This window comes from Adelges cooleyi, unplaced genomic scaffold (assembly GCF_023614345.1).
Source record: "Adelges cooleyi isolate 19-005CV unplaced genomic scaffold, UGA_ACOO_1.1 ACOO_flye_CR_arks_rails_tigmint_CR_PRNA_651, whole genome shotgun sequence".
In the NCBI taxonomy this organism is placed as follows: Eukaryota; Metazoa; Arthropoda; class Insecta; order Hemiptera; family Adelgidae; genus Adelges; species Adelges cooleyi.
In genome coordinates, this window is record NW_026096352.1 from 1,347,500 (window position 1) to 1,373,769 (window position 26,270).

General features: G+C 33.0%; 1 protein-coding gene across 4 annotated transcripts in view; it reads right to left on the bottom strand.

The window, feature by feature from the left end:
- Positions 1 to 15,792: 15,792 nt before the first annotated feature.
- LOC126844986 (putative serine protease K12H4.7) overlaps positions 15,793 to 26,270 on the bottom strand; it is a 29,255-nt gene continuing 18,777 nt past the window's right edge. Inside the window, exons 5-10 of one of the 4 annotated variants that reach the window (XM_050583540.1) lie at positions 18,579 to 18,714; positions 18,319 to 18,499; positions 17,639 to 17,765; positions 17,088 to 17,220; positions 16,126 to 16,295; positions 15,793 to 15,989 (exon numbers count right to left, since the gene is read on the bottom strand). In XM_050583540.1, the coding sequence (XP_050439497.1) occupies positions 15,835 to 15,989; positions 16,126 to 16,295; positions 17,088 to 17,220; positions 17,639 to 17,765; positions 18,319 to 18,499; positions 18,579 to 18,714 (902 nt within the window). In that variant the 3' untranslated portion in view covers positions 15,793 to 15,834. The remainder of the gene's footprint in view (positions 15,990 to 16,125; positions 16,296 to 17,087; positions 17,221 to 17,638; positions 17,766 to 18,318; positions 18,500 to 18,578; positions 18,715 to 26,270) is intronic. The other 3 variants (XM_050583539.1, XM_050583537.1, XM_050583536.1) reach the window with 3 other exon arrangements.

Here is a 26,270-nt window from a genome sequence, read left to right on the forward strand (position 1 = left end):
ATAGGCAATCAAGTAGCAAGTACGGGAATGAAGGGGACTTGCGAAAATAATCAATAATGCGTTTATTCCCTGTTGCGCACAGAGATGCGCAGGGTAACATTACGCCTACACGCACCCTGGTGTATTTCACTGTCGCAAAGTGCAACCGCTTGGACCAGCTGCTGCGGTGTTTAATGGTTCATAGGATTACTCCTATAGTGTTACCATAACCGTGTTAGTTGGCGAAAGAAAGATGATTGGGACGAACAGCAGCTGAACTAGGTAATTCAATTATTATGAAAATCTGTGGCATCTATTTTATCATAAACTCCGGTATAAATGATGGCACCATCATGATTTGACTACAGACACTACACACTCAGTGACATTTTCGCCATGACACCCGTTTTTTCTTAGTTTAATAATAATTTTGTATAGATTTTTGAAAGAAATATCAAACAACAATAATGATCATCGTCCATGGGAACACAATAAAGAATTATATTTTCTGACGAAACCTCTCATTAATAATACCAAAGAATATCTTATTTGCATGACTCATCAATATAATTTTACTGTTATCTTTACCTACATTCCTAAATTCCTTTGTATTTCATTTCTTAGAGATAGTAATAAAAACTAATCAAAGCCATTCTGTTGGAATTATTCCTTTTTTTAGAACGTTTTTATGAACTCACAATCTTGTTTGTCGTTCCGGGTGGAATCTTGCAACTCAAATTTCGAGCACTTCCCGATTAGCTATCCGGCTGAAACTTTCAGGGTAGCTCACAATTCGATGACAATGCATTATTTATCCACAAGAGGTTGAAAATTCCACCCCTAAGGAGGTTAAAATAGGATCGATTTCTTGTCCGTCGTTCCGGGTGGAATCTTGCAATTCAAAAAGACTTATTTCTCACCCGCCAACAAAAATTATGCGTGGTGCGTTTAAGCGTGAACGGTGCTCAGCTATGAGCGGTACCAGGTTCAAACCCGTTCCCATCGTTACACTTTTTTTGCATTTTCTTACAACTTTTATTCAACTTTTATGATAATTTATACAGTAATTACAACTTAATTTCAACTTTTATGATAATTTATACAGTAATAAATCTAAAATTATAAGCTTTTAAATTGATTACTAATTCTTATGATAATCCTTCTGACCATGCAGCAATAAATAACATTGTACATTTAAATACGTACATACGAAAACGAAAAAGAACAAAACAACTAAAGTAGATTAAAAAATTAATCTAAAAATAATGTTTTTATGCGCCTTCAAAAGTATAAAATATGCCTCCGGGGGTCTTGATAACCAAATAGGACAGATGAACTAGAAAAACGTGGGGCGCATCTTTACTACTTCACACTTCTGAATATATAATAACATTCTCTTCTCATTAATAACCACCTTAACTCATAATTCATGCACAATCATCTTTTCTCTTCTAAATAAAATAATACTTAATGACAAGTCATGTAAAATTGAGCACCACATTACTTTAAATGTTAAGCAAGTAGGTAGTTAACAAAAAAATTGAAGCAACCTACATAAAACAAACTTAGGAGAGAATAGCAATTAAGTCTTTTCAATTTGTAATGAAATTTAAGGCAAGTGGCACGGAAATCCATTAAATTTCATTCCCAAAAAAAAGTCATACTATCACTTTCTGATCCGTTCGGTTAGAGAGACAGCATTATGAGAGACAACTTAATGCATTAGCATGAAAGCTTAGGTTTTAATATCTAAGTAGAAAGATGTACCCCACGTTTTTCTAGTTCACCTGTCCTATTTGGTTATCAAGACCCCCGGGGCATATTTTATACTTTTGAAGGCGCATAAAAACGTTATTTTTAGATTAATTTTTTTATATATTGTAATAAACATTGATTATAAATAATATAAACAGTCGATTCTTTTAATAAATCAGATAGCAAGACGAGAGGTCTGTCGTTAGCGTTGAAGAAACATTGTTGCCGAAATACGTATATACTCATAGTGTATTATTTGTATGGTTAAGAGTTTAAATATTAATTTATATACTATAGGTAGGTACTCTTTATTCTGCAACTGAGTTCTTGCATTGCATTCTTTTTTATAATATATAAGATATCCTGTATCATTCATTTACATTATCATCCATGTATTTTTTACGAGATTTTTAGAAAAAGGTTAGGTTTGACATCATGTCTGTACAGTAATCGAGTATAGACTACAGATATTAATAATCTATACACAATGGTTCAGTGTAAAGTGTATTGAAATTCTATAAAATCGCCCATTCGTATACAAATGTGGGCATACGTAACCTGCGCCCAAATTACCTTGTTTTATGTAAACTGCGCCCCGATTATAATTTGGTTCAAAAAGCGTATATGGTAAAGTTCCAGCAGTCTGTGGCCTTTGGATACTTTAACACACAAGTGGTTGAAGAAGGAAGATGGATGTTTCGTAAATAAAGTTAATACTTTCAATTAAAATAGGTAATATATGTATTCCAATATAAGCATTAAGTTGATACACAGATAATAAAATAAGTGCTTGTTGCAGGTATTGTCATAATACGCGGCCAAGACACTTCTGAGGGTGCTGTGGTGAAACGGCTGGTATTTACGCAAAATGTCCATCCGGTTCGGTGGAAGGAGTTCTTCGAATCCCCGCCTCGGTGACCTTTTCTCAGTTGTGCAAGCGTTAATCCGGGTTGTTGGTGAATGGCCAAGTTGTCTTCTGCTAAGTGCCTAACATTGTCGGATAGATACAATTTATGTGTTTGTTTGTGCGTTTTTACAATCTTTCAGTTGTACAAAATATATAATTTGCATAAATAAATTGGCTTTTACAATTTATAATTTGGATTTTACAATTTATGACGTTGTTTACATTTTGGTTATATACAAAGTATAGAATAACTCCTTTCGGTCGTACACATATTAGTATTCAAGGAGAAATCGGTCATGACGTAAACATGGCTGGACTTAGTAACCCATTACATTTCCTCCCCTAAAAAAGATGTTTTGTACATTTATGGATAAAACATCTTTGACAATACTTAATTACATGTCTGTGTATCATTACATATCGTTAAAATTACAATATAAAAGTTATACATTATATGGTTATACATTTGGATACATAGTGAATATATATAGGTTAATAGTTAGTTTTACATATAGTTTAGTTTTTTAAAACATTCAAAATTAGTGGTTAGTATATAGGTTAGTATTACAATATATTTTATTTCTTATTATTTTTTTTCAATTACAATTACAATATATTTTTTTTCATCAAAGTACAATACAATATATATATTTTTTTTTCATAGCACAATATATTTTTTTTTTAAATTGACATTATAATATTTTTAAAATACAATTACAATTTATTACCTTAGATAATATCTTCAGTTAATTTAGAATCTATGATAAAAGCATCTTTCTCTCTCTATAATTTTGACTGAGTTATAATCTTATTAATTATTATTAATCATAATCTACCTGACGTCGGTGTGTCCTTGAGCTCGGTGTGAGAAAAGACAAGTCCTGCCTTTCCTAGAACCATGGGGAACAACACGTCCGTCTTCATTAAATGAGGTACGAGCAATTTTATTTAGATAAATAAGGAGGGGTGGACTTGATCAAGACAGGGCCATACCAGTTCGGTGTGAAGAGAGACAAGTCCTGTCCCCCTTAGAACTTTTTAGGCATAGCCTAGTCTATGATCTCGTCCACTTCATAATCCATATTAGGTAGTTCCCCCGTAATTTGTGATATTAAATAGTCTTTGTCTTGGACAGCTATGACTAATGCCATGCTAACGTTGTAGGGTCGTAAATTACTAAAACGATTTCTAAATGTCGTTTTAACTTGTTGTTCGACACCTTTAAGAAATCTATTGGGGAAATCGAATGTATTAGCCTCTACTAATATGTCCCAAAGTGTTCGTCTTCTTTTATAAATAGTGCAGTTTTCAAAGGCTATCCTTAGTATGCTAATAAAATACTTTGTTACATCTGTTACATTTTCATGTTCAAAAAATGTATCTAATAGGTTATCCCTCTCTATGGCCGCGATAACGAGTGCCATTGAAATGTTATATGGTCGTAACGACCCATAAAGTTCCCTCATTAAATTTGTAATTTCCCTTTCACAGTTTTTCAAATACTGCTCATCAAATTTTATAATTAATTCTGAATTTACTTCAGCTATTATGGTTTTCAATGTGTGTCTGGGTGCAAGATGGTTAGTGCAATTGTTTAAAGCACAATTTATGATTTTTTTCATAAAGACTATACGGGGATTGCTCGTACTCATTATGTCTAATGTACTAATGTTAATGTAAGTAGGAAAGTTTTCCATTCACCTAGAACATTAAAACATATATTTTTAGAATTTAAATGTTAGTAATACTTATGCTACTTATTTCGTAATGTTAGTTATGTTTTTTTTTTCTTTTTTTTGTTTTTCTTTTTTCTTATACTAGGCATATCCTTAATTAATCTGTAAAATCTAATTGGCCTTAACTTTCTAATAATATAATTTAAAACACAGCGGGAAGCCACCGTGTCAAAAACCGGATTGTGGTAATTCATGTGGGGGGGGTGTGTTTCTATACATGTTAATTCGTGAGCTTCCTTTAGGTTCAGATCCCTTCCTCCCTTTTTTACCACCCCTAGAAACTCATCGTAATAGATTTTTCCGGTCTCCATGTTTAGCAACTTTAAATTGAACCGCCCGTCGTTGTTATTATCCCAGGCGGTCATATTCAAGTATTTATAGACATTTTTCAGTCCCATTTGCTTTAATATTTTGTAATCATGGTTACCGTTCCAAAATACTATGATGGGTTTCCTTGAACCTTTGTGGATATACTTTGAGATGGAGGATAAATTCATCGTTGAGGGTCCCTTCTGACACAGTCCCTTATTTAGCTCGTTTAATAACGAGCCAAACGCTGGTTTCGTTGTCTTAAATCTATTGCACTGTCGAGTAAGCGATCTGAGTTCCTGTTCCGTGGCCCGTCGTGGCGCACAAGTTTTGGTTACAACTACCGGAAATCCCGATAGCTTCACGGGGTCATTATTCTTGTGCGTTGACAACAGGCAGCCCGACACAGTGACATATTCACTGTTGGCTTTCGGCAGGAACTCGAAATCGGCTACTATGATCTTTATGTTTGCGCTAAAACAGGTTTCATTATATTACTACAGATATAACGTCATACGTATATTAGTCGTCCTTCACCATGATTTTTCTTATATATATATTTGAATATTTATATGTCTCTACTTGCTACTTGTTATTTTGTTACTTAATATTTTTATAAAGGTATTTCCTCTCCCGCGCGCACGGCTTGCCCAATCCTATTGGCTCGTGCTCGCCTTAAGCGGTTATACTGTAATATATCATTTATATATAACACTACTAGAATTATTATTAAGTTAGCTATGCTGAGACCTAACAAAACGTATTCATATATACTTTGTATAAATGGTACATGAAAAATATCGGCTTCTGCTTCGAGTTGTCTTGTTGACTTTCCGTTAGTTAAAAGATCACTAATTGAACGAGCTTGTGTGTGAAAGGCATTTAAAAAGTGGTTATTAAACCTTGAACTCAAATATGTTGGTTCAGGCATGGTGATATTGGCAATAAAATCATTATATCCTTCAGAAATAATTTCTTTTCCTGCAATTAATACATCTTGATCGCTGTAGGCTCTACAAGAAGAATTTAAACTTAGGATCCCATTATTTTCTAATTGTATCCGTTCTGCGGGGTGATCACCACAGACTATAAAAATGGTCTCTCCAGGCGAAATATAAAGCCATTTATTTTTATTTGTAAATTTATAAAAAATAGTACTGGTTATTCTGTTATAAAGGATTTTGCAATTACTAGGAACAATTCTTTGTTGTTTTAATAGTAAAAGCTCACAAACTTGCAAATTGCTGTAAGCATGGAGTGGATATAATTCGTCACATAGTAAGAAATTTGAGCTTCGTTTACAGTTTAACTGATCAATTTTTTCGAATGTCGAATATCGTTCATGATTGTTTGTTACAGCGATATAGTGAAATTTTGGCTTAATATACATACAAGTCTGGTTATTACAAATTGGCAAAGGAAGAATGTGATACAAAAGTAAACGATCTTTTAGAAGTACGGGCAAGTTTATTTTAAATACAATTTTCCCATCAGCATAATAAATAATAATTTGTGACAATTTAATTGTTTCAGCTAAGTGATCAAGACTAGTATCAAATGGAAGCTGAGTATTTGATTCCAATTGGTTTGCTATAAAAACAAATTGCGTCTGAAGTTCGTCAATACTTATTAAACTAGAATGAAGTTGACCTAACCGTGCTAATTGTAGTATTTCAAATATGAGATTAGATTCATAAATGTATTGTGATAATAACAATTCAATTTCAGCGACATTACCTAAGCGGAATAATTCCATTATCCCGGTGGTATAGGTGTCGGAAGGTGGTTTTATTTGTGGTGGCAAAGTTTGACCAGGTTTAACATTCTGTGATATTTTAAATACCCTAGTATTTTGTGGCAAGGCTGCTTCGCCTCCGTCTAGATAATTTTTTATAAGAGATTCGGATTTTTCTAAGCATGTATCGCTACAAAGCCCAAAGATGGTCTTAGCTGTTTTCGCCAAAACTGACCACGGTATAGCACGTCGATTTTTGACTCTAGTATGCCCTACAGATTTTAGACTTAAATCTATTTTTCGCCCAACTTCTTCGCGAATAAAATCTATTTTATCTACTATAAAGGCACATCGCTGTAATAGAGTTTTATCAGTAGTAGTTACATTATTTATTGAATTCCATTCAAAGGTGCGATTATCATAATTTTTACAATATTCTTTTAATTCGGTAATACGTAGTTTTAATTGGTCTGAATTAGTATTATAATAGCTTAAATCTAGATATGCGGTAAAATCGTAAGTTGTTTGTTGAACTCTCATTTGTCCCAAACTTTCATACAGTAAACCCGCAGTGGTTAACAGTCTGTCATCTTGATAAGGCGTGGTTGACTTAACAAGTCGTACTATAAATAGTAGTGGTATTGTGCTGAAATTTTAATCGAATTCTTTTATTATTATAGTGATCAAAACAAAATTTGACACAATAAGAATTGATTCACAATTTTTTTTCATTGGAACAAAAATACAGGTAAAAAGATTATTTTCTAGGAATGGGAATTAAGTAATTAGATAGTGGAACATTATTTATTAGCTTTTCCCGTTTGTCCAAGTTATTGAAAAGAAATGATATAACAATGCGTTAAAAGACATTTTTTATAGAACCCCTTGTTTAAAATTATATAAAATGTCCTAAATGTTTTGGAACCAGAGTTGTATTTTTACGTGTTTTTTTTTTTAACAAGGTATCTGTTATACAGAAAATACCAAACGTTTATAATACTTGAATATTACAGTACATTTCTCAATGAACTGGCCTGCCCTTTCTATTCGTTGTAAGCGGTTTAAACTGGTCGTGTGTGTTACGTGTGTCACCAAAAACGGTTTGAGTACAATGTGACAACGTTGTAACACCCCAAAAGGAATGCGGTTTTTATTGTTGACCTTCCGTTGGTCCAGCGTGCACCTGTCTTAAGAGTATCGTGATAAAATCGCCCTACACAGGTTTTCGATTCTCGTCGCGTTTAGTATGTGTCCCGCCATATTCTTGTACCGTTGTTAGTATTATTTCAAACGTTTGTGTTGCTTTAATATAAAATTTTACATTTTATATTTTCTTTTAAGTTATATTTTAAGTTATATAATTATTAATATGTATTAATGTATTTCAGAAAATTAAATAATAACAATAACGTTAAAGTAACAGCATAATATAAAATAACTCATATTTAAAATATGCGTCAGGCGTCATTACGCCATTTTTTCTTTTCATTATTATTTTTTTTTTAAATAAAATAAATCCAATAATATTATTATTATTACAGCGTCGGACATTACGAAAGGACTAATTTGGTTTAAAAGTTTCTTACGAGAACTTACTAATAATAATATGTATAATAAACCTACTCGGGGAGAAAAATCGCACACCAAATTCTGGTTTTACTAAAGAACTTGTTTTATATTCATCATGGAGAATCAACTACAGGTTAGTGAAAGCTATTTTATTTATGTGCAGTGTTTTTTTTTAGTGAACTAAAAGTGTTTTCTCTTTTTTTTTTTATTAATTTTATTTAAAAGTGCGATATTATAGAAACATGGCAGTCTTAGTATTATTCTTCTTCATCGGAACTATGACTGAAATATTTCTTTACATTATTTAAATGAACGACCACGTGTTTATTTCCCCGTAATATCTGTACATTGTGGGAACCTACTACTTCTGTTACCTTATATGGTCCTTTCCAAAGTGGAGCTAATTTATTTCTTTGAGTATGATCCATTAACAAAACGTCGTCTCCTACCTCCAATTCTATTGGATTAATTTTCTTATCGTAGCGTTCCTTTGACTCTACTTTTTTCTTTATTAAATTTTCCCTAGCTATTTTATGAGCTACTTGCATACGCTGCTTTAAATCAAAATAGTAATCATCATAATTATAACGAGGTTCTGGTTCGCGCTGTAATTTAAAAGGTATTTCTATAGATCTACCATAAACCAATTGATACGGGCTATAGTTAGTCGACGTATGCACAGTATTATTGTAAACAAAGATAGCGTACATTATATTTTTATCCCAATCATCTAAGTTCTTATTTGAATAAGCACGCAGATATTCTGCTAAGTTCCTGTGGAGTCTCTCAATCGAGCCAAGCGAAATCGCGTGATGAGCTGAAGATTGAGCTTTATCTATATTTAGCAACTTGCATACTTGAGCAAAAGTTTTTGATAAGAAATCCGTTCCTTGATCGGTTAAAATTCGTTCTGGGAGTCCATGTAAACACACAAAATGTATTACAAGTGCTTCTGCGACCGTATTAGCTTTGTGGTCGGGTAGGGGAATGGCCAAGGCAAATTTAGTAAGGTCGTCTTTGATCGATAAAAGATAATTGTTTCCTAAGTCAGTGGTTCGCATAGGACCGACTATATCTAATTGAATGGTCTGGAAAGCTCGTGAACTTGTACTAGTAATAGCAAGAGGTTGTTTAACGTGGTGATTCGATATTTTGTTGCGTTGGCAAGAATCGCATTTTTTAATATACTCCTTTACTTCCTTTTTAAGCCCCTTCCAGTTAAAATAGTGCTTTATTTTCTTAATTGTCTGACTCACACCTAAATGGCCACCAGCAAGCTTTGAGTCATGGTATTGCGCAAAAATAGTACGTTTTTCTTCCGGTGTAAACTCTACGCGTGAACAAATAATAATTTTTATGTCGGTATCACGGAAAACATACCGTATCATTGACCTCACGTGTGACCAGTCCACATCGTCATCATCTCCTAATTTATTCATGGCTAGTTTATTTAAGTTGTTTTCTTCACAGAACTGCCGTAATGCTACTAACGTTAAAAACAGGTTTTCACACGTCGTTACCTGCTGATCGCGTGTTTTCGTTATTAAGAATATAATGTATCGGTCGTTATTTTTTATGAAAGTCGTCTCTCCAATATCACCGGCCTGTACGTTTTGGTCGGCTCCGAATTTCTGTTTTAACTGGTAGTTAATACCGGTTCTAAAATTAAATTGCTTCGCGATCTCGGACACTATGTGATATTCGTCGGGTGCGTCTATTAATTCACCCGTTACCTCGGATACATTTTTATTAGTAATCAACTGTGTTTCAAATTTTTCAAGGAAAACTGGGTACGTTAAGTCTTTAACTTCCGTAATGCTGTATACTCGGCTTAGCGCGTCTACGTTTGAATTTTGTACTCCCGGCTTATAACGTATTTCATAATCGTATTCTTCTAATAATATTCGCCAACGGGCTAACTTTGATAAAGGGTCTTTTAAGTTAAAGAGCCACTGCAAAGCTCTGTGATCTGAATATATTGTGAACTTTCGTCCATAGAGATAAGGCCTGAACGTTTTTACCCCAAATACTATTGCTAAACATTCGAGTTCGGTTGTTGAGTAATTACTCTCACTTTTATTCAAAGTCCTAGAGGCATATGCTATAGGCTTTTCTTCTTTAGGCTCCCCCTGTGACAATATAGCTGCCAATCCCTTTAAACTAGCATCCGTAGTTAATATAAATGGCCTAGTAAAATCTGGGTATTGCAAAACGGGTTCTGAACATAGCGCGTTTTTTAATGTATCAAATGCCTCCTGACAACTTTCTGTCCATACAAATTTTACCCCTTTTCTTAATAGATTAGTTAATGGTTTTGCAATGCTACTATATTTATCAATAAATTTTCTATAGAAACCTGAGAGACCTAAAAAGCTCTTAATTTCTTTTGGCGTTCTGGGGACAGGAAAATTTAGAACCGCTTGGACCTTCGATTGGTCCGGACGAATACCATCAGCTGAAATAACATGCCCGAGGAATACACATTCCCTTTGAATAAAATGGCATTTATCTGGCTGAATCTTTAAATTATGCTGTCTTAACCGATCGAAAACGTCACGTAGCTTAGAGTTATGCTCGGTGAGTGTACTTGAATACACAATAATATCATCCATATACAATAGTGCCTTAAGTCCTATTAGCCCTGATAGTACTGTAGCCATAAGACGTGAAAAGGTCAAAGGGCTTCCTTTAAGACCCATAACTGCACGATTAAAAACCATGTGTCTCGCTCCGTGTCTGGAGTTCATTACGGTGAATCCAGTGAGTTCCCGTGACGCTTCTGATAAGGGAATTTGATAAAATCCCGAGGCTAAATCTAGGACGCTAAAAATCTGACTTCGGCCTAATTGGTCAAGTATCTCGGTAATATTAGGTATCGGATAAAATTCATCTAACGTAACAGCATTTAACCCCCGAAAATCAACTACTATACGGTACTTTTGAATCCCACTAGCGTCTAACTTTTTCTTTACTAACAACAGTGGTGAATTCCAAGGAGAGAAGCTTTCCTGTATTATCTCGTCCTGTTCCATTTGCGATACCTGTCTACTTATTTCTTCTTGCTGCGCGAAAGGCAATCTATACGGTCTTAGGTACACGGGCTTTTGATCTGGTTTTATTCTAATTTCGTGTTCTATTGTATTAGTACAAGTTAATTTATCTCCCTCTAAATGAAATATATCTGCATAATCCCCACATATTCCTAAAATAGTTTCTTTTTCCTCCGCGTTCATATGATCGCTTCTAATTAATGTTTTAATCTTATTGATTCTATCTTCTTCGATATTTTCTACGTTAATATTATAAATACTATAACTGGTTTGTCCTTCATAAGTTATTTTACTTAAATCGTGTTTACTTAAACATGTCTCGGTTTCCCCGATATTTAATAGTCCTACTATAAACCCACCATCCTTGACAAGAGAAATCGCGCTGCTACAATATACGTCCCTAACCAGTTCTTGCTTATTTATTAATATCTCCTGCCCGTCCAAATCAGCTATTGGTACTGTTATGACCGTCTCTGACCTCGGCTGCAATATTATACAGTCGCTATTATTCTTGGCTACCTGCCCACTTTTTGTATCGGTTAGTTTCGCGCTACCGACATTGTTTATTATCCTGACATCTAAATGAAACTTATTACAGATGCTTTTTACTAATTTATTTCCATTACTATCATTATGAGCCCCGTCTGTATCGACTAAATCCGTGTTCTGTGACCCAATACATTCCAGTGTCGTGTTTTCTACATTTATATCCCCTGCGTCATTCGCATTTAAATCTATTTTACTACATTTGTCATTTATTTCATCATAACTAATATTTATATCTTTTTCATTCTTACCCAAAGCAAAATGTTCAATATTATTCGCCGCTTGATGCGAACATGAGGCACCCTGGCGTGACCCATTATCATTATAATTATTTTCAATTTTTCCTGCTAAGGGGAATTCAACTATATCCTCACTTAATCTATTCCTACTGGCTATATTCCCATCAACTACATTTTCATTAATTATACTCCCATTGACTATACACTCGTCAATTATTTGTTCCCCGTTAACCATTAAAATACTCTTGGTATCTGTTTCACCTAACATATTTTCCCCAATTACATTACTATCCATATTCAAATTTTCTTCATTTAATATTTCATTATTTCCAACTATACCTAATTCTTTTTCATTTTCTAAAATATCATTTTTCCCACTTGGCTTTCCATTTTCGCCTAAAACATCATCATCATTATCATTTATCAAAAGAACATTATTACCCATATCTATCACCGTGTGATTTTCAGTAAGGAATTTTTCCCCCAAAATACCATCTTCCTGCATTATACAATTGTTACCTACTAAATTAAATTCTGTATATATTTCTTTATTATTAATTATTATCGGAATAACTATAGTACCATACGTTGGTATAATTTTCTCATGAATTCCCTTAAGATAAACCCTTTTTAATTCGTTAACCATAATATCATCTTTTACCGTGCTAATTTTTAAAATATTAATCTGAGAGCCAGTATCGACTAGCAACTGAAAATTATCGTTTTTGCTAGCGTTACTATTACAAAAAATATGCTTATTTATCATTGTCGTTCGGGTGATTCTGAAACAGTCTGAGATTCCACGGCTATTTGCCTCACGACGCGCGTCCCGTGACTCGCGGTCGGTTCCTGAAAATTTTCTGCTTTAATCGCGACGTTCCCCATATTTGCACGTTTCGCGTCATTTTCCCTTTTATAGCAAACAGACTCCCCGTGCCCGATTTTGCCACAATAGTTACAGACAATAGGACCCGCATTATTCGAATTAAAATTTCCCGTTTGATAATTAGTATTTTGCCTATTTTGCTGAGGTGGAGGTCTATTATTACTATTGCCATTGTTAGTGTTTAATCTACAATTATATGATAAATGACCTATTTGGTTGCAAATCCTACAACGTCTATTATCTTCATTAGGACGATTACCATTAAAATTGTTACCCCGATTATTATTGCCATTATTCCTTGGTGACTGAAAACCTCTATTCCCGTTGTTATTTTGACCCGTATTAAAATTATTCCCTGCGTTTTGCGATTTAAACATATCCTGTACCCCTCTATAAGTGATCAAGTCCTTTTCGGCTAGGACTGCGGTTTGCATAGCGCTATCAAGTGTAAGAGGATTTTTAGTTTTAACTTCAAATTTAAGTTGTTCATTTAACCCATTAATATAACTAACCAGAGCCTGTGTTTTTACATTTTCATTTATAATTTTCGCGTCTTCTTTTGATTTTCCCGCAGCTAAAGCGTTACATAATTTTTGATAAACTTCATCTACCCGTTCATTATAACTATTAACTGTTTCATTTTTGTTCATTCTTATTATATTTAATTGAATTTGTAAATTAGCCGCTGCAAAAGGTGTTTCAAACGCGTCAAGCAAAGATTTTTTCAACTCCTCCCATGATGCTAAAGTTTTATATTTAGTACAATTAAATGCACGGCCCGTAAGCTTGGTGCTTATAACCATTTTTAACAAAAGCGGTATTTGATCGGCATTAACTGAATTAATTATTGCCTCACATGCATTTAAAAATTGATAAATATCCGTTTCACCGGAGTATTTAGGAGTTAAATGTAACGCGTCCGTTAAACTTAAAGTGGGAGTTGTAGACATCGTTGCTTGATTAGTTTCTACGTCTGGTGTATTAGCCGTAGTTTCTGTGTTAATTTCTTTTGCCCTAGATTTTGTTTTCCTAACCGTTTGTAGTTCAACATGCACTACACCTAGTGTACTCCTAGTTAATCGCCTATCTGCTTCCCTAAGTGTTGTGTTCAAAAGGTCTATCGGGTCGGTTTCAGATTCCTGATCAATAATAATAGAACTACTGTTACTGTCGTCTAAATTAATTAAATCAATTTCATTAGATTCTAACGTAACCTCAGATAAATCTAATTCTTTCTTAACGTGAGAAGTGTCTAACTGCTTATTATTACTCATACAATCAACTTAATTAACTTATTTATATCCTTATATTATAGATTACTCACAACAGAGCGTTCATTTTGAGTCGTCTGGTCGTGTCAAAGAGCGTCGAAGAGCAAGAAGGCTGGAATTTCTTCAATTGGTCTTCCGTGTGATGTTGCAATCAGTCCCGCCTTTGACAATCGTACCGTATCTGCGCCAGTGTAAAGTTCCAGCAGTCTGTGGCCTTTGGATACTTTAACACACAAGTGGTTGAAGAAGGAAGATGGATGTTTCGTAAATAAAGTTAATACTTTCAATTAAAATAGGTAATACATGTATTCCAAAATACGCATTAAGTTGATACACAGATAATAAAATAAGTGCTTGTTGCAGGTATTGTCATAATACGCGGCCAAGACACTTCTGAGGGTGCTGTGGTGAAACGGCTGGTATTTACGCAAAATGTCCATCCGGTTCGGTGGAAGGAGTTCTTCGAATCCCCGCCTCGGTGACCTTTTCTCAGTTGTGCAAGCGTTAATCCGGGTTGTTGGTGAATGGCCAAGTTGTCTTCTGCTAAGTGCCTAACATTGTCGGATAGATACAATTTATGTGTTTGTTTGTGCGTTTTTACAATCTTTCAGTTGTACAAAATATATAATTTGCATAAATAAATTGGCTTTTACAATTTATAATTTGGATTTTACAATTTATGACGTTGTTTACATTTTGGTTATATACAAAGTATAGAATAACTCCTTTCGGTCGTACACATATTAGTATTCAAGGAGAAATCGGTCATGACGTAAACATGGCTGGACTTAGTAACCCATTACACGATAGGTAAACTTCGCCCGAGTTTTTATCAAGTGAAAAAAGGTTACATGTAAACTGCGCCCAGCTTCTTATCATCGGTGTGAAATGCAAACAGCGCTCGAATCAATAAAATCATAGAAATATTAATATTTTAGGGTTGCTACCACTTTTATCAAATTGCATAAATTATGAATGTAAATGCTGTTTAGCCTCAGATAAACTAAACATACACGGATGTTGCTTTCATCTAACAAAATCGTGGAATAGAAATATCCAACAAAATAGCTTGAGTATTGACTATAAAAATAAGAACAGTGATATTAGAAAGGTGTTAGTTCATGCTACGGTGTACCATTTTTAAGGCGAGAAAGTTTATCTGAGTATTTTGTAAATTATTTAATGAAATCTAAGCCCGACGATGAAAGAGTGACACGATTTGCGGATTATTTAGTAGATGTATGTATAAGTAAAGAGCTCAGTATCCACCTGAAATATGGGCTCAAGCTTCAGCAGAGCTAACTTTAACCACCAATGCATGCGAGTCATTCCATTCCCACTTTAATTCTAGCTTTTATACAACTCATCCAAATATTTTTATGCTTATAGAAAAGTTAAAAGAAATTCAAATAGAAACATAAATTAAATTAAATAATTTAAATGAACCTTATTAATTTTAAAGTTCTAAAACAAAACAAGAACATGAAAAATTACAAAGTTTTCATAGCAGTTTACAAATCACCTTTTTCCACTTGATAAGAACTCGGGCGCAGTTTACACGTAACCTTTTTACAATTGATAAATCTCGGGCGCAGTTTACATATAAGATTTTGTGTTTACCTGTGCCTTGGGCGCAGGTTACAATCGCCGACAAATGTACATAGAAGACAAAAGTAAACTACTCTTACTAAGTAAGTCAGCTATATTTGCTAGTCATTATACAAAGTTGTCACATATTTATATTTAAAAAAATTCTAAACCCCGAGCGTAAGCCGGAATAGTTTATTATAAGTTAAAAAAACAAATACGTTATTATTTTGTATACAATTATTTAAGTGTCAGTGAAATTTATTTAGTCGAATCGAACGGTCTCCTGATTCATGGAATCTAAGTCGTCCGAGATGGTCAACCAATCACTCAGAAAAGCTTTTATGGCAATCCGTGCTTTGGTCAGCTGCGGCAGATCCGTGGTAGCCGATGGATACATATTTGCACAGTGAGCCGTTCCTGAAAGAGAACCAAGTTAATTGCCATTCACGGACCTAACGTCTTACATAATAATATATAAAATAGGACGGCCGGATAATAGCAAATGACACTATATTAAGTTGTGATAGCAAGGGGGAAAATCCGAAAAACTTACCGACAATATAGATTGCAGCTGTATTCACTGTTTTCGTACGAGTTATTCCTAACACATGCCACGGATCCACCGAACCATGGACGTAGGCGACTCTGGTTTCTTTGATGTTCAATTCTCCGTACATCCAGTTGGTACGGTCCACGCCTTTAGCCAACAAATCTGTGTTGAATCTGTTTAAAACGCATTTATTATTACCATTATCTTGAAAATTACTAAAGAGGATGAGTGGCCGAGCGGGTAAGGCGGGGCAGTGTATTTATGCTTGCTGTCACTGGTTTCAAAATTCGGTCGGGTGGTACATTCAGTTCAGTATTTCTAAATAGACTAATACAAAAAATCACATGGATCACTATGCTAATTGATAAGAAACACACATTATTTTGTGGTATTAATAATATTGTGACAAGCTGTGGAGGTTCGGAAGCGGACATCGACCATTATTTAATGACGATACAGTTTAAAATATAGATCTCAAGTAAACGAGGAAGGCATCTAAATAAATATTAAGAAATGGCCTATAAAAAGTTCGTACAGTAAAACCATTGATTATTAATAATATAGATAGCCCACTGGCATGTAATTTTTGCTGCGCGCGCTACGTCGTTCCTGGCTGTATTGCGCCTGCGCGTCGATCGTCAGCGCTAACCGTATCAATCGCCACAACTAAAAACAGTAAAACGACGTGTGACGTGTCGAGTTTAATGGCTAATATTAGGCTGGCCTGAAAAGTTTGGTGTTGAGGTCTTTTCATACTTTGTTACTAAATTGTTTAATATTTTAGTGATTAACTTTAAAAGAGACTATTTATATCTATTAAACAGACCACGACAATCGAGCATCAGAACATTATACACACCATTATAACATCATACATTCGTACATTTAAATTTAGATAATTATCTCCAAAATTTAACAGGAATACAGGACCCAAATGTGAGATATCAAAGTTCAAAATAACTTACTTTTCTCCGTAAACATCTACGCAAATGTCGGTATAGAAATTCACAGGGAATTCATTGCTAAACACATGTTCGTATTGATTGGATGTTTGATAAAAACCAAATTCCGTACATGTCTGGTACATCCATTGTCTGCCTATAAAAATAGTTTCGTAAACATTACAAAATTACTATGCCTTAATCAACATTATGGCCATGGACATTAAATAGCAAAGATGTCATGGTTATTATACTTAATAGGTACAGGGAAATTAAATTAACTTTATAGCATCTAGTTAAAAGTTAATGGTTATTAAACTGGTTAAGTAAAAAGTTTTTTTTAATGTACTAAAACTTTGACGACTGGGCTATTATCATTGTTAAATAAGTTCTATTAAATAATTGTTCATTGTTTGCCGTATGAATTATTGCTTTAAAATTATTTAGAAGGTAGCTAGGCGATTATGTACTTATTTTAACATGATACTGCTACAATAGTAAAACTTAAGATAAATGCCAAGTACTCACACACTAATGTTATTGATAATTGTAGGTACATAAAATATGGTTCTTACTTGAGGCGGCCGAGCTTTTCCAAGATACATTTTTAAGGATATTCACTTCTTTTTCGTACACGTAATCCGTACAAGTCAACTTGTTAGAGGATAACATTATGTCGTTAACTGCTGCATACTTTTCCAACTAAAAATAAGAAATGTGATTTACTTGAGACATTATTTTTTAATTAGAAAAATATATAATCTGTACAATTATAAATTAGTACAATAAGCATGTGTTATTATAATAAGAAATATATTACATTAGCTGTGTATGGCGAGTTTAAAGACACACCAATGGCTGGACCATGAAAGACATTAAATACACAAATTTGTGTACACGTTATTTTAAATTTTAACCCTTCTGTCCGAATAGCTAATTATAACACACATCTTTGACAAAAATAGGTTAATTTTTGGGGGCTTGGGCGTGTTTAGCAACCTTAGTTTTGAAATTAACACCTCCAAAATTTTCTGTGTTCAGTACTATAATCGGGGACTGTGAGCAGACTTATTTAAGGCATTATTTAATAGCGCCCCCGATTTTAAATACTTACATTCGTTATATAACTACAATTATTAGCTATATATAATAGTTATTAATATAATCTAATATTTATTATAATATCAATGTTTATCATACTTGAATATAAATACTAATATTTATAATCAATACGAATATACTCAAGATTTCATACAGGGGACCCAATTGATTCGTTAGTCATTATGTCGCACAAAGTCTCTATTGTAATTGCATTTGTCCTGTTGCTTAATGTGTTATCTTTATTGTATTGCACTATTTCCGCAAAGTTATCGGCTAACGATTCAAACAACATCGACACGTCTTTCTTGTTATTCCTGTCCAGCGGATCACACAATCTAAAATAATATATTAAGCAAATGTTAAAAAAAACAAGATTAAACCTTTGGCGTTGTTCAAATATTTAAACGCGAATACTTGAATTTTTTATTAATATATTTTATTTCCTTGCCACTTTTGATGATGGCGTTTAACATTTGATTGGCTAGTTTTATTTGTGTCACACAAGCCGGCTTATACGTCGACAAAGCGTCTTCCACTACTTTATAATATTCTGTAAAATAAAAAAAATAAAAAAATATATACATGTTAAGAACCGAATTGATTTTTTGAGTTCGGTAATATGTAAACTAATGGTAAAGATTCAATTGTTGTTATATAATTTTTTTAAATCATAAGAAAAAAACACAATAGTCAATATTCATCAGACATTTTTCGTATATTTGTATACCTGTCGACAGTCTATTGATTAGTATTCCATTTTTTTTTGCAAAATATTATTGCCAACATTCAATAAATAACCAAAGCATGCATTAATTACCTGACCTATTGAAATAATGGATTATTTGAAATCCATTAATCCGTCTTATTGGAATAACGGTTTATTTCAAATCCAAGTAATCCGGGATAATTTAGATTAATTAAAAAATAATCCAGTAATATTACCCATCTCTGGTTGGTTCAAATGTATTGTACTAATAACACCCTCTGGATGATCACTTTTAATTATTTATAATATGGTCCGTTTTTAATGAATTTAATTAAAGTAAATTGTGTAAGCCCAGTTTAACACGGCTGACATAAATATGTTATATGACTGTGGGGTGTGTTAAATATTCGTGTCACGCTCCCAGCCTCTATAAGAGATAAGAGACTATAGATACGAGATTAGAGATTGGACATAAGAGAATAGAGATAATAGATATGATAGATCCAGAGACGTGGAAGGATTGGAGGAAAGGTAGGAATAGTAGGCTAAAGACAAAATAAGAGGATAGGGTGGAAACGTCTCCCCCTCCCCTATCCTTCCCTCCTTGTCATCACATTTGAAGCGATACGTAAGTTAAGTTTTAAATTAAACTTTTAGGCTAATAGGTTTTTTTACTTAAATGTGTCTTATATTCGTTTTCTAGCCTCCAACGTGCCATAAGAGATATACATGATCCAATGTCTTTCCTTCAAGGAAAACACTAACCCTCAGGTCTAACCGTTTTTTTCATAATGATCAATCGAATTGTTACCGTAAAAATCAATTTTTGCCAGAAGAGGACTGCTTGTTGAAACAGCAGCGTGAACGAGATGCGGGTACTTCATTCTCAACCATGCGGCCAACGATCCGGAATACGACCCACCGAACGCTATCCATTTGCTCTCAGAAGGAATATTATATTTGGCTTTCATGCCGACTATGAATTCCGCTACATCGGCCAATGCTTGTTCGCTGCTCAAGTACACCAAATTGACAGTGCTTGCGTCTCTGAACAAACACAAAGTAATCTCTATCGGTTATAAGTCGGCTATATGCGATAATATTCTGTACAGTCTACGCAGTGACATGCAATTGAAAACAGAATAAAATAGGCGAAGTCGCGTTTTATAAATTTGATTTGCGTTGAAAATATTATCTGTACTATTGTAATATATTATACTATGTAAGTATCATTACTCGGTAGGGTGGCTATCACCGTAAAATCGGTGTTCCAATTGAAAGCACAGAGCGTTGAAATCTTCGGCGTACTCTATCCAAGAACCGGAGTTGATCCATTTCGATGACATCTTGCCCTCGCCTCCTATCATAAGAAATACCGGACCTCCTGATTTGTAAAAATCTTGATTAATTTGGTACCTCTAAAAAATCAATAATAAACAATACATATTAAGCCACGTTTACACGGTTCACTCTTTGTGATGATTCATAATTATCTAGAGTGACCATTCAGAATTATCTCTACACCTAATCATAAAAAAATAAATAAATAACAGTTCATATAATATTATAAAAGTATTTTTACAACACAATTTAGTGTTTATATTTGGAGTTGTACAACATTATCTTTATTGGCACACAACTGGTTAATAGTCTGGGGAAGCTAAGACCCTTTTAATAATATTAAAAACTACTGCGAATCAGTAGTTAGTATTTTCATACCAGTAAAGTCCAAACCACAGTATAAACCAGCATAGTAAGAAATAATTAAAGTGAGGTGCAGTGTTTGCAAATTAGCATCAAAGCGTTTGTTTGAAATTGATTTTATCCGAGAAGACTAGTACAGTAGGGTTGAAGCATAATATTATCAAAGCATAGAGGGACGGAGAAGTCACAGGTCTACATGAATTATTATTAATAAAAGTGATAAAATTACCTTCAAATAAACGCTTTGATGCTAATTTGTAAACGCTGCGTATCACTTTAATACTTTTACAGTAAGCTGGTTTATACTGTGGTTTGGACTTTACTGGTTTCAAAATACTAACTAATAAGTCGCATCAAAGCGTTTATTCGAAAGTGATTTTATCACTTTCAGTTTTAATAATTCCTTTAAATCTGTGACCTCCCCGTCCCCACTATGCCCCGACACCACTGTACTGGATTTTTTTTTCTGCAAAAACAAAGTAACAACACATATATAATAACATCTAATTTATCATACTGGTTTAAAAGATATCGTTAGTCCAGAAACCAAAAAAAAAACTAAACTTATAACTAAATCAAAACACATCATTCTAAAGACAATACCGTTTTAGCTCCGCATTAATTATCCTAATTTTCAAAAATTCTTATCTCGTCTACGGTTAGAAATCAACTTTTTTGTTATGAGTACTTTAGAGTGTATCTGAAATTTGTAGAAAATTCCAAGATTTTAAAGTCAAATTGGCCACTAGAAAGCTTTACCATCCTCCTCGTTTAAAGTTATTTCCCATTTACATTACTGGATTTTATTTTGATAAAACATTCTGGTAAAAATTTGCATACACATAAAAGTCGCATACCTATACAGCGTATACATTAATTATAAAAAAACTAGGGTTTTTTCGGCTACCAACCTGTTTCCATGTTCTCATATCGGTAGGGTTAAAATGATCTAATTTCTGTTGGAACCAATAGTCAACGACAGGTTGTGGGTTCCGTGTTTCTGGCGAATTTGGCTCTCCCAAGCCGAGCTTAATTCTGCGAGCTCCGGAAGTGACGTCCCACCAAACGCAGCACAAAAACGCATAAATATAAAATCGCATTTTATTTTTGAGAAAATCTGAAAACAATAATGATTTACAACATTATAATGATTAAAAAACCAGTACAGTGAGTTCGGAGCATAGTGGAGACGGAAGGTCACAGATTTACAGGAATTTTTAAATCTGAAAGTGATAAAATTACTTGCGAAAAAACGCTTCGATGCAAATCGGTGATTAGTATTTTCAAGCCAGTATAGTCCAAACCAAGCACAGTATGAATCAGCAAAGTTAGAAAGTACTAAATTGAGGTGCTGTATTTACAAATAAGCATTAAAGCGTTTAATTGAAAGTGATTTTATCCGAGAGGATTAGTACAGTAGAGTATAGGCATAATGGAATCAAAGCAACGAGGGGACGAATAGGTCACAGGTCTACAGGAATTATTATAAATGAAAGTGATAAAATTGAATAAAATCACTTTCAAATTAACCAGTCACTTTGTATTTATAGGTACACTATTTAATCAGTATAATTGGACAACGGCTTATTTAATTAATAAATCACTTATACACCTATATTTGTTACAATGGTTAATGTGCATTTTATTTTTCGAGAAAACGTGGTTAATACTTTAAATGGAAATAAGATGAAATATGTTGAACATCATGAATGTTTTGCAAATATTAAAATATTTGAAGTATTTTTCTGTAAGACATTTTTTTACATAGGTTTACTATCTACTATATTTTTTTTACCGTTGGTGTTAACACCTTCTGTCGTTTAACCTTGGCTTAATCAAATATATGCAAATCACATGTGATATGCTACCGTAGTTTGACTTTTGCATCTCGATGTAACCAAAAAAAAAACTGCCGTAACCTAACCGAAACTTTAATTTCAAATCGATCCGACCGAAACCAAGTAGATACATTTTGTGATTTATAGAGTTGCCACTCGAAAGAATTGGTCCAGTATTAAAAAAGTTACAATGTATACAGACACAAAAAAAGCTCACATCATTGCAAAAACCAATAGCATCGCTGCTCCACATCGAAGTTATTAAATAGATCTATCAATTTTAAAAACGCTCATTGCTTTGTATTCTACTCAATATTAAAATATTTATAATTGCGGTGACACCAAAAGTTTGTGGTCAATTTTTAACAAATCAGTGATTTCATTTTACCCAAAGCGTATAGCTGTAATTACAATTGTATGACCAAAGTGTGAGTCTGAGTTTACTGTTTTTCTTATATTTTTCGATACATATTATTTTGACACCACACGAGTGACAATATTCTTTATCATCAACACGATGACTATGATTGGACTCCTCTAACTTAAGATGGATATGTGATTTAATAAAATATATAACCAAAATTTGTATCGTTCGTTGTCCTACTTTGATCTACAAAAAAAAAACTTTAAATCGAATTACAGAATTAAAAAACTAAAAAGTAAACGTCCTATTCATAAATACACTACACTAATGTATTATGTTGCTTGTTAGACCTATCTTCAGACTAATTATCAGTTCTTAAATCTTGAAAATGCGCCAAAAATATGTCAACCTTTCTCGCAGAGGGGTGGGGGGTTGTCAAAATTTCGGTTTTTTCATGTGCGATTTTGTCGATAGCACATTTTATATTGAAAATGCTAAAATCATAATAAATCAAAAATATTTTCAAAAAAACATAAAATTTCGGCATTTGTGCACACATGAGAATGTCTGATTACATTTTTTTTCCATCGATAAATATTCATACATTTTAGGCAGAAAAAAACGTCGATCTAACGACAAAAACAATGTATAAAATTGTCAATGTTTAAATTTCCAATTTTTTTTTTTTTGCACATCTTAGTGTTACTTTTTACACGTTGAAAATCCAAAGGTCATAGCAAATCGTCGAAACTTGAAAATGTTATCGAATCGGATACACTATTAACATACCATTTGCGCACATAGATATTGTATTATTGTACGACTACTGTCTGTAATAGTCCGTAAAACAAATAGTAACCTAACTTAAGTATGGCTATCGACGGATATTCACAAGGGAAAATGCCATTAAAATTGTGGTCGGGACTTAAGTTGGGCCGAACTGACTGAATGTGATAAAATCACTTTTAAAAAATGTCATTAAAACCTAAAACTTATGCTTGGGCACTCAAAACTTACCAGGACCGCTCAAATAGTATCCATTAAAATATTGGCATGATTTGATAATTTTTTTTTAAACATTAAACATCTGCGAAAAACAGTTTTCCGGCAATTAAAAAAAAATGTCGTACTCCCGAATTATTTTATTCGTCTAATATGTTATGAATACATAATGTTATGAGTTCTGACTCCTGGAAAATGTTTTCAACTAATAGGTCTTAAAATTACGGCTAAAAACACAAAAAAACTTTGACCCCTAATAAAGTAGCAGTCAATAATGCAAATATATTTCAGATACCAGCTGTTGACTGTTGATTCAACCTTACCCATTCAACCTACAAACCTACACCGTAACATAGTAATTCCCCTCTTTAGTTTGGGTTTTCCCTAATAAAACAAAGTTTCACTACAGATTTTTAAGTAAATTTTATGTGCTCCATTTTACAAAAACTTATGGTATACTAAGTAAACACAACTTTATTGTTTTAATAAGTAAAAACTTTACTATAGCTATAATCAATCTCGAAAGTCTTTTCATATTCTTTTAAACGTCAGTATATAGAACCGCGTGCCTTAAAAATGTACTGAGTTATACTAATTAAAAAAAAACAGTAAATATTAAAAAACAATTTATAAAAACTATCACTGTGCCTTGAATCAGGATGTGTGATGATGTTTTTTGCGATCGGACAATCAAACGAAGCAAATACTGTTCATTTTAATACATAGATAGTGTTTTAAAAAAGTTTTTAAACGGCAAAAATTGCAATAAAAATAATTAGGATTAAAGGAAAGATAAACGGAAGAAGTTAAGACGAAAACAATTGCTGGTTGATAAGATAATTTTCATAAAAAAGACATAAAATTGTTAATGTGACATTGCCGTCGATAATATATTTTATTTAGTAGAAATATGAAATAGGTATTGATAAAAGCACTGTGAAGGCAATAATGTACTTAAAATTTGCCTATAATTATTGCATACAATCAGTACGAATCATGTTTTTAAGGAAATTTAATTTAAAGATTAAACCTGCTCCCAAATGATTAATTTTAATACTTTGCAATTATTTTTGCTACCAGTTGCTTGTTGTTTTAATTTCAAGCTACTTAGTTAAATCTCAGCCAGACACCAGAATTTTATGTGATAGCTATTTATGCCCATTCCACCTTTATCCAAATGACGGTACTAGTTATCATACAATTAAAATTATAACTTAATATTTTATTAATGTAGCAAGTGAGGATGTTGTAGAAAATTGGCAAATCAAATTTAACTAGTATGACGATAATAAGGATAGTTTAATCTTTAAGGGTTTTTCAGAAACTATTATTCGAGGTCAATAGGTATCCATACTAGATATATCTAATTCTTGTTAAAGCGACACAGCAATGTTCTGCGTTCATATCGTTATACAATCAGTTGACATAAATATTTTCTGGAGATGATCAAATTATATTTGAAAAATTTAATAAATTGTAACCGCTAATGACAATTTTTAATTTTTTTGCATTTTTCCATAATTTTGAATTTTTTTACTTATTTCCTTTACCTTTATTTTATGTATTAAATTACAATAAAGAGAGCTTTTTAATGATTTACTGTTACAACTTTTAGTAAGTTACATAAAAAAAAATATAGGGATTACATTTCACAATTTGCCTATAATATATATTTTGTCCCAAGACGTATAAATTTGTATTTGTGTATTGTTAGCCGTAGCAGCTGAATCGCAAAAAAAAAAAAGAAGACACATCATAAGTATACTTTAACAACTGTCAACTAAGGCCACCGTTTGTTCGACTGTTTATGACAAATTTCAATATTTTACATAGTTATCGTTACCTTTAGTAGTTAGCATAAAAAAATATTAATTGCAAAAGATTTCTCTGTATTTTCGGAAAAATATTCTATAACTCAAAAGAAAATCAAGCGTATAACTTTGCATTTAAGTTTAAAAAGTCCACCTTTTTTAGACCCCCAGGAAATGTACTAAACTTTTTCAGTCGTTATTTGGCTACATTCGTTTACTTTGACTACTTTTTGCTCATCGATAATGAAAACAAAATAATATATCGTTGTAAAACATATACCTTACAATATTATATAAGTACTTTCAAATTTGCTACTAAGACCTGTAATTCTTGTAGTTTTGGTAATTGGAGACACTTCAGATTGTGTAAAAAAATGTTTTCAAAAAAAAATAAGCGTATTATCATTAATGTATCACCCTATATATATATATGTGTGTGTAAAATGAGTGATTGGTTAACTATGGACCAGTCAATAACTTAGAAAATGTAAGATTTTTTTTAAATTTAATAGTTATTGGTTGGGGCAATTTTAAATGGTAACGTATACCATTAAAAATTTATGACGGGAGGGGAAGGGCGGTTGAGCAATAGGCGCAGATAAAAACATCTCTACTCTCCACCCTTCCACCCGTCCTAAATTTTAAACTTTAATTACTTTAAAACTAATTATCCAAAACTGG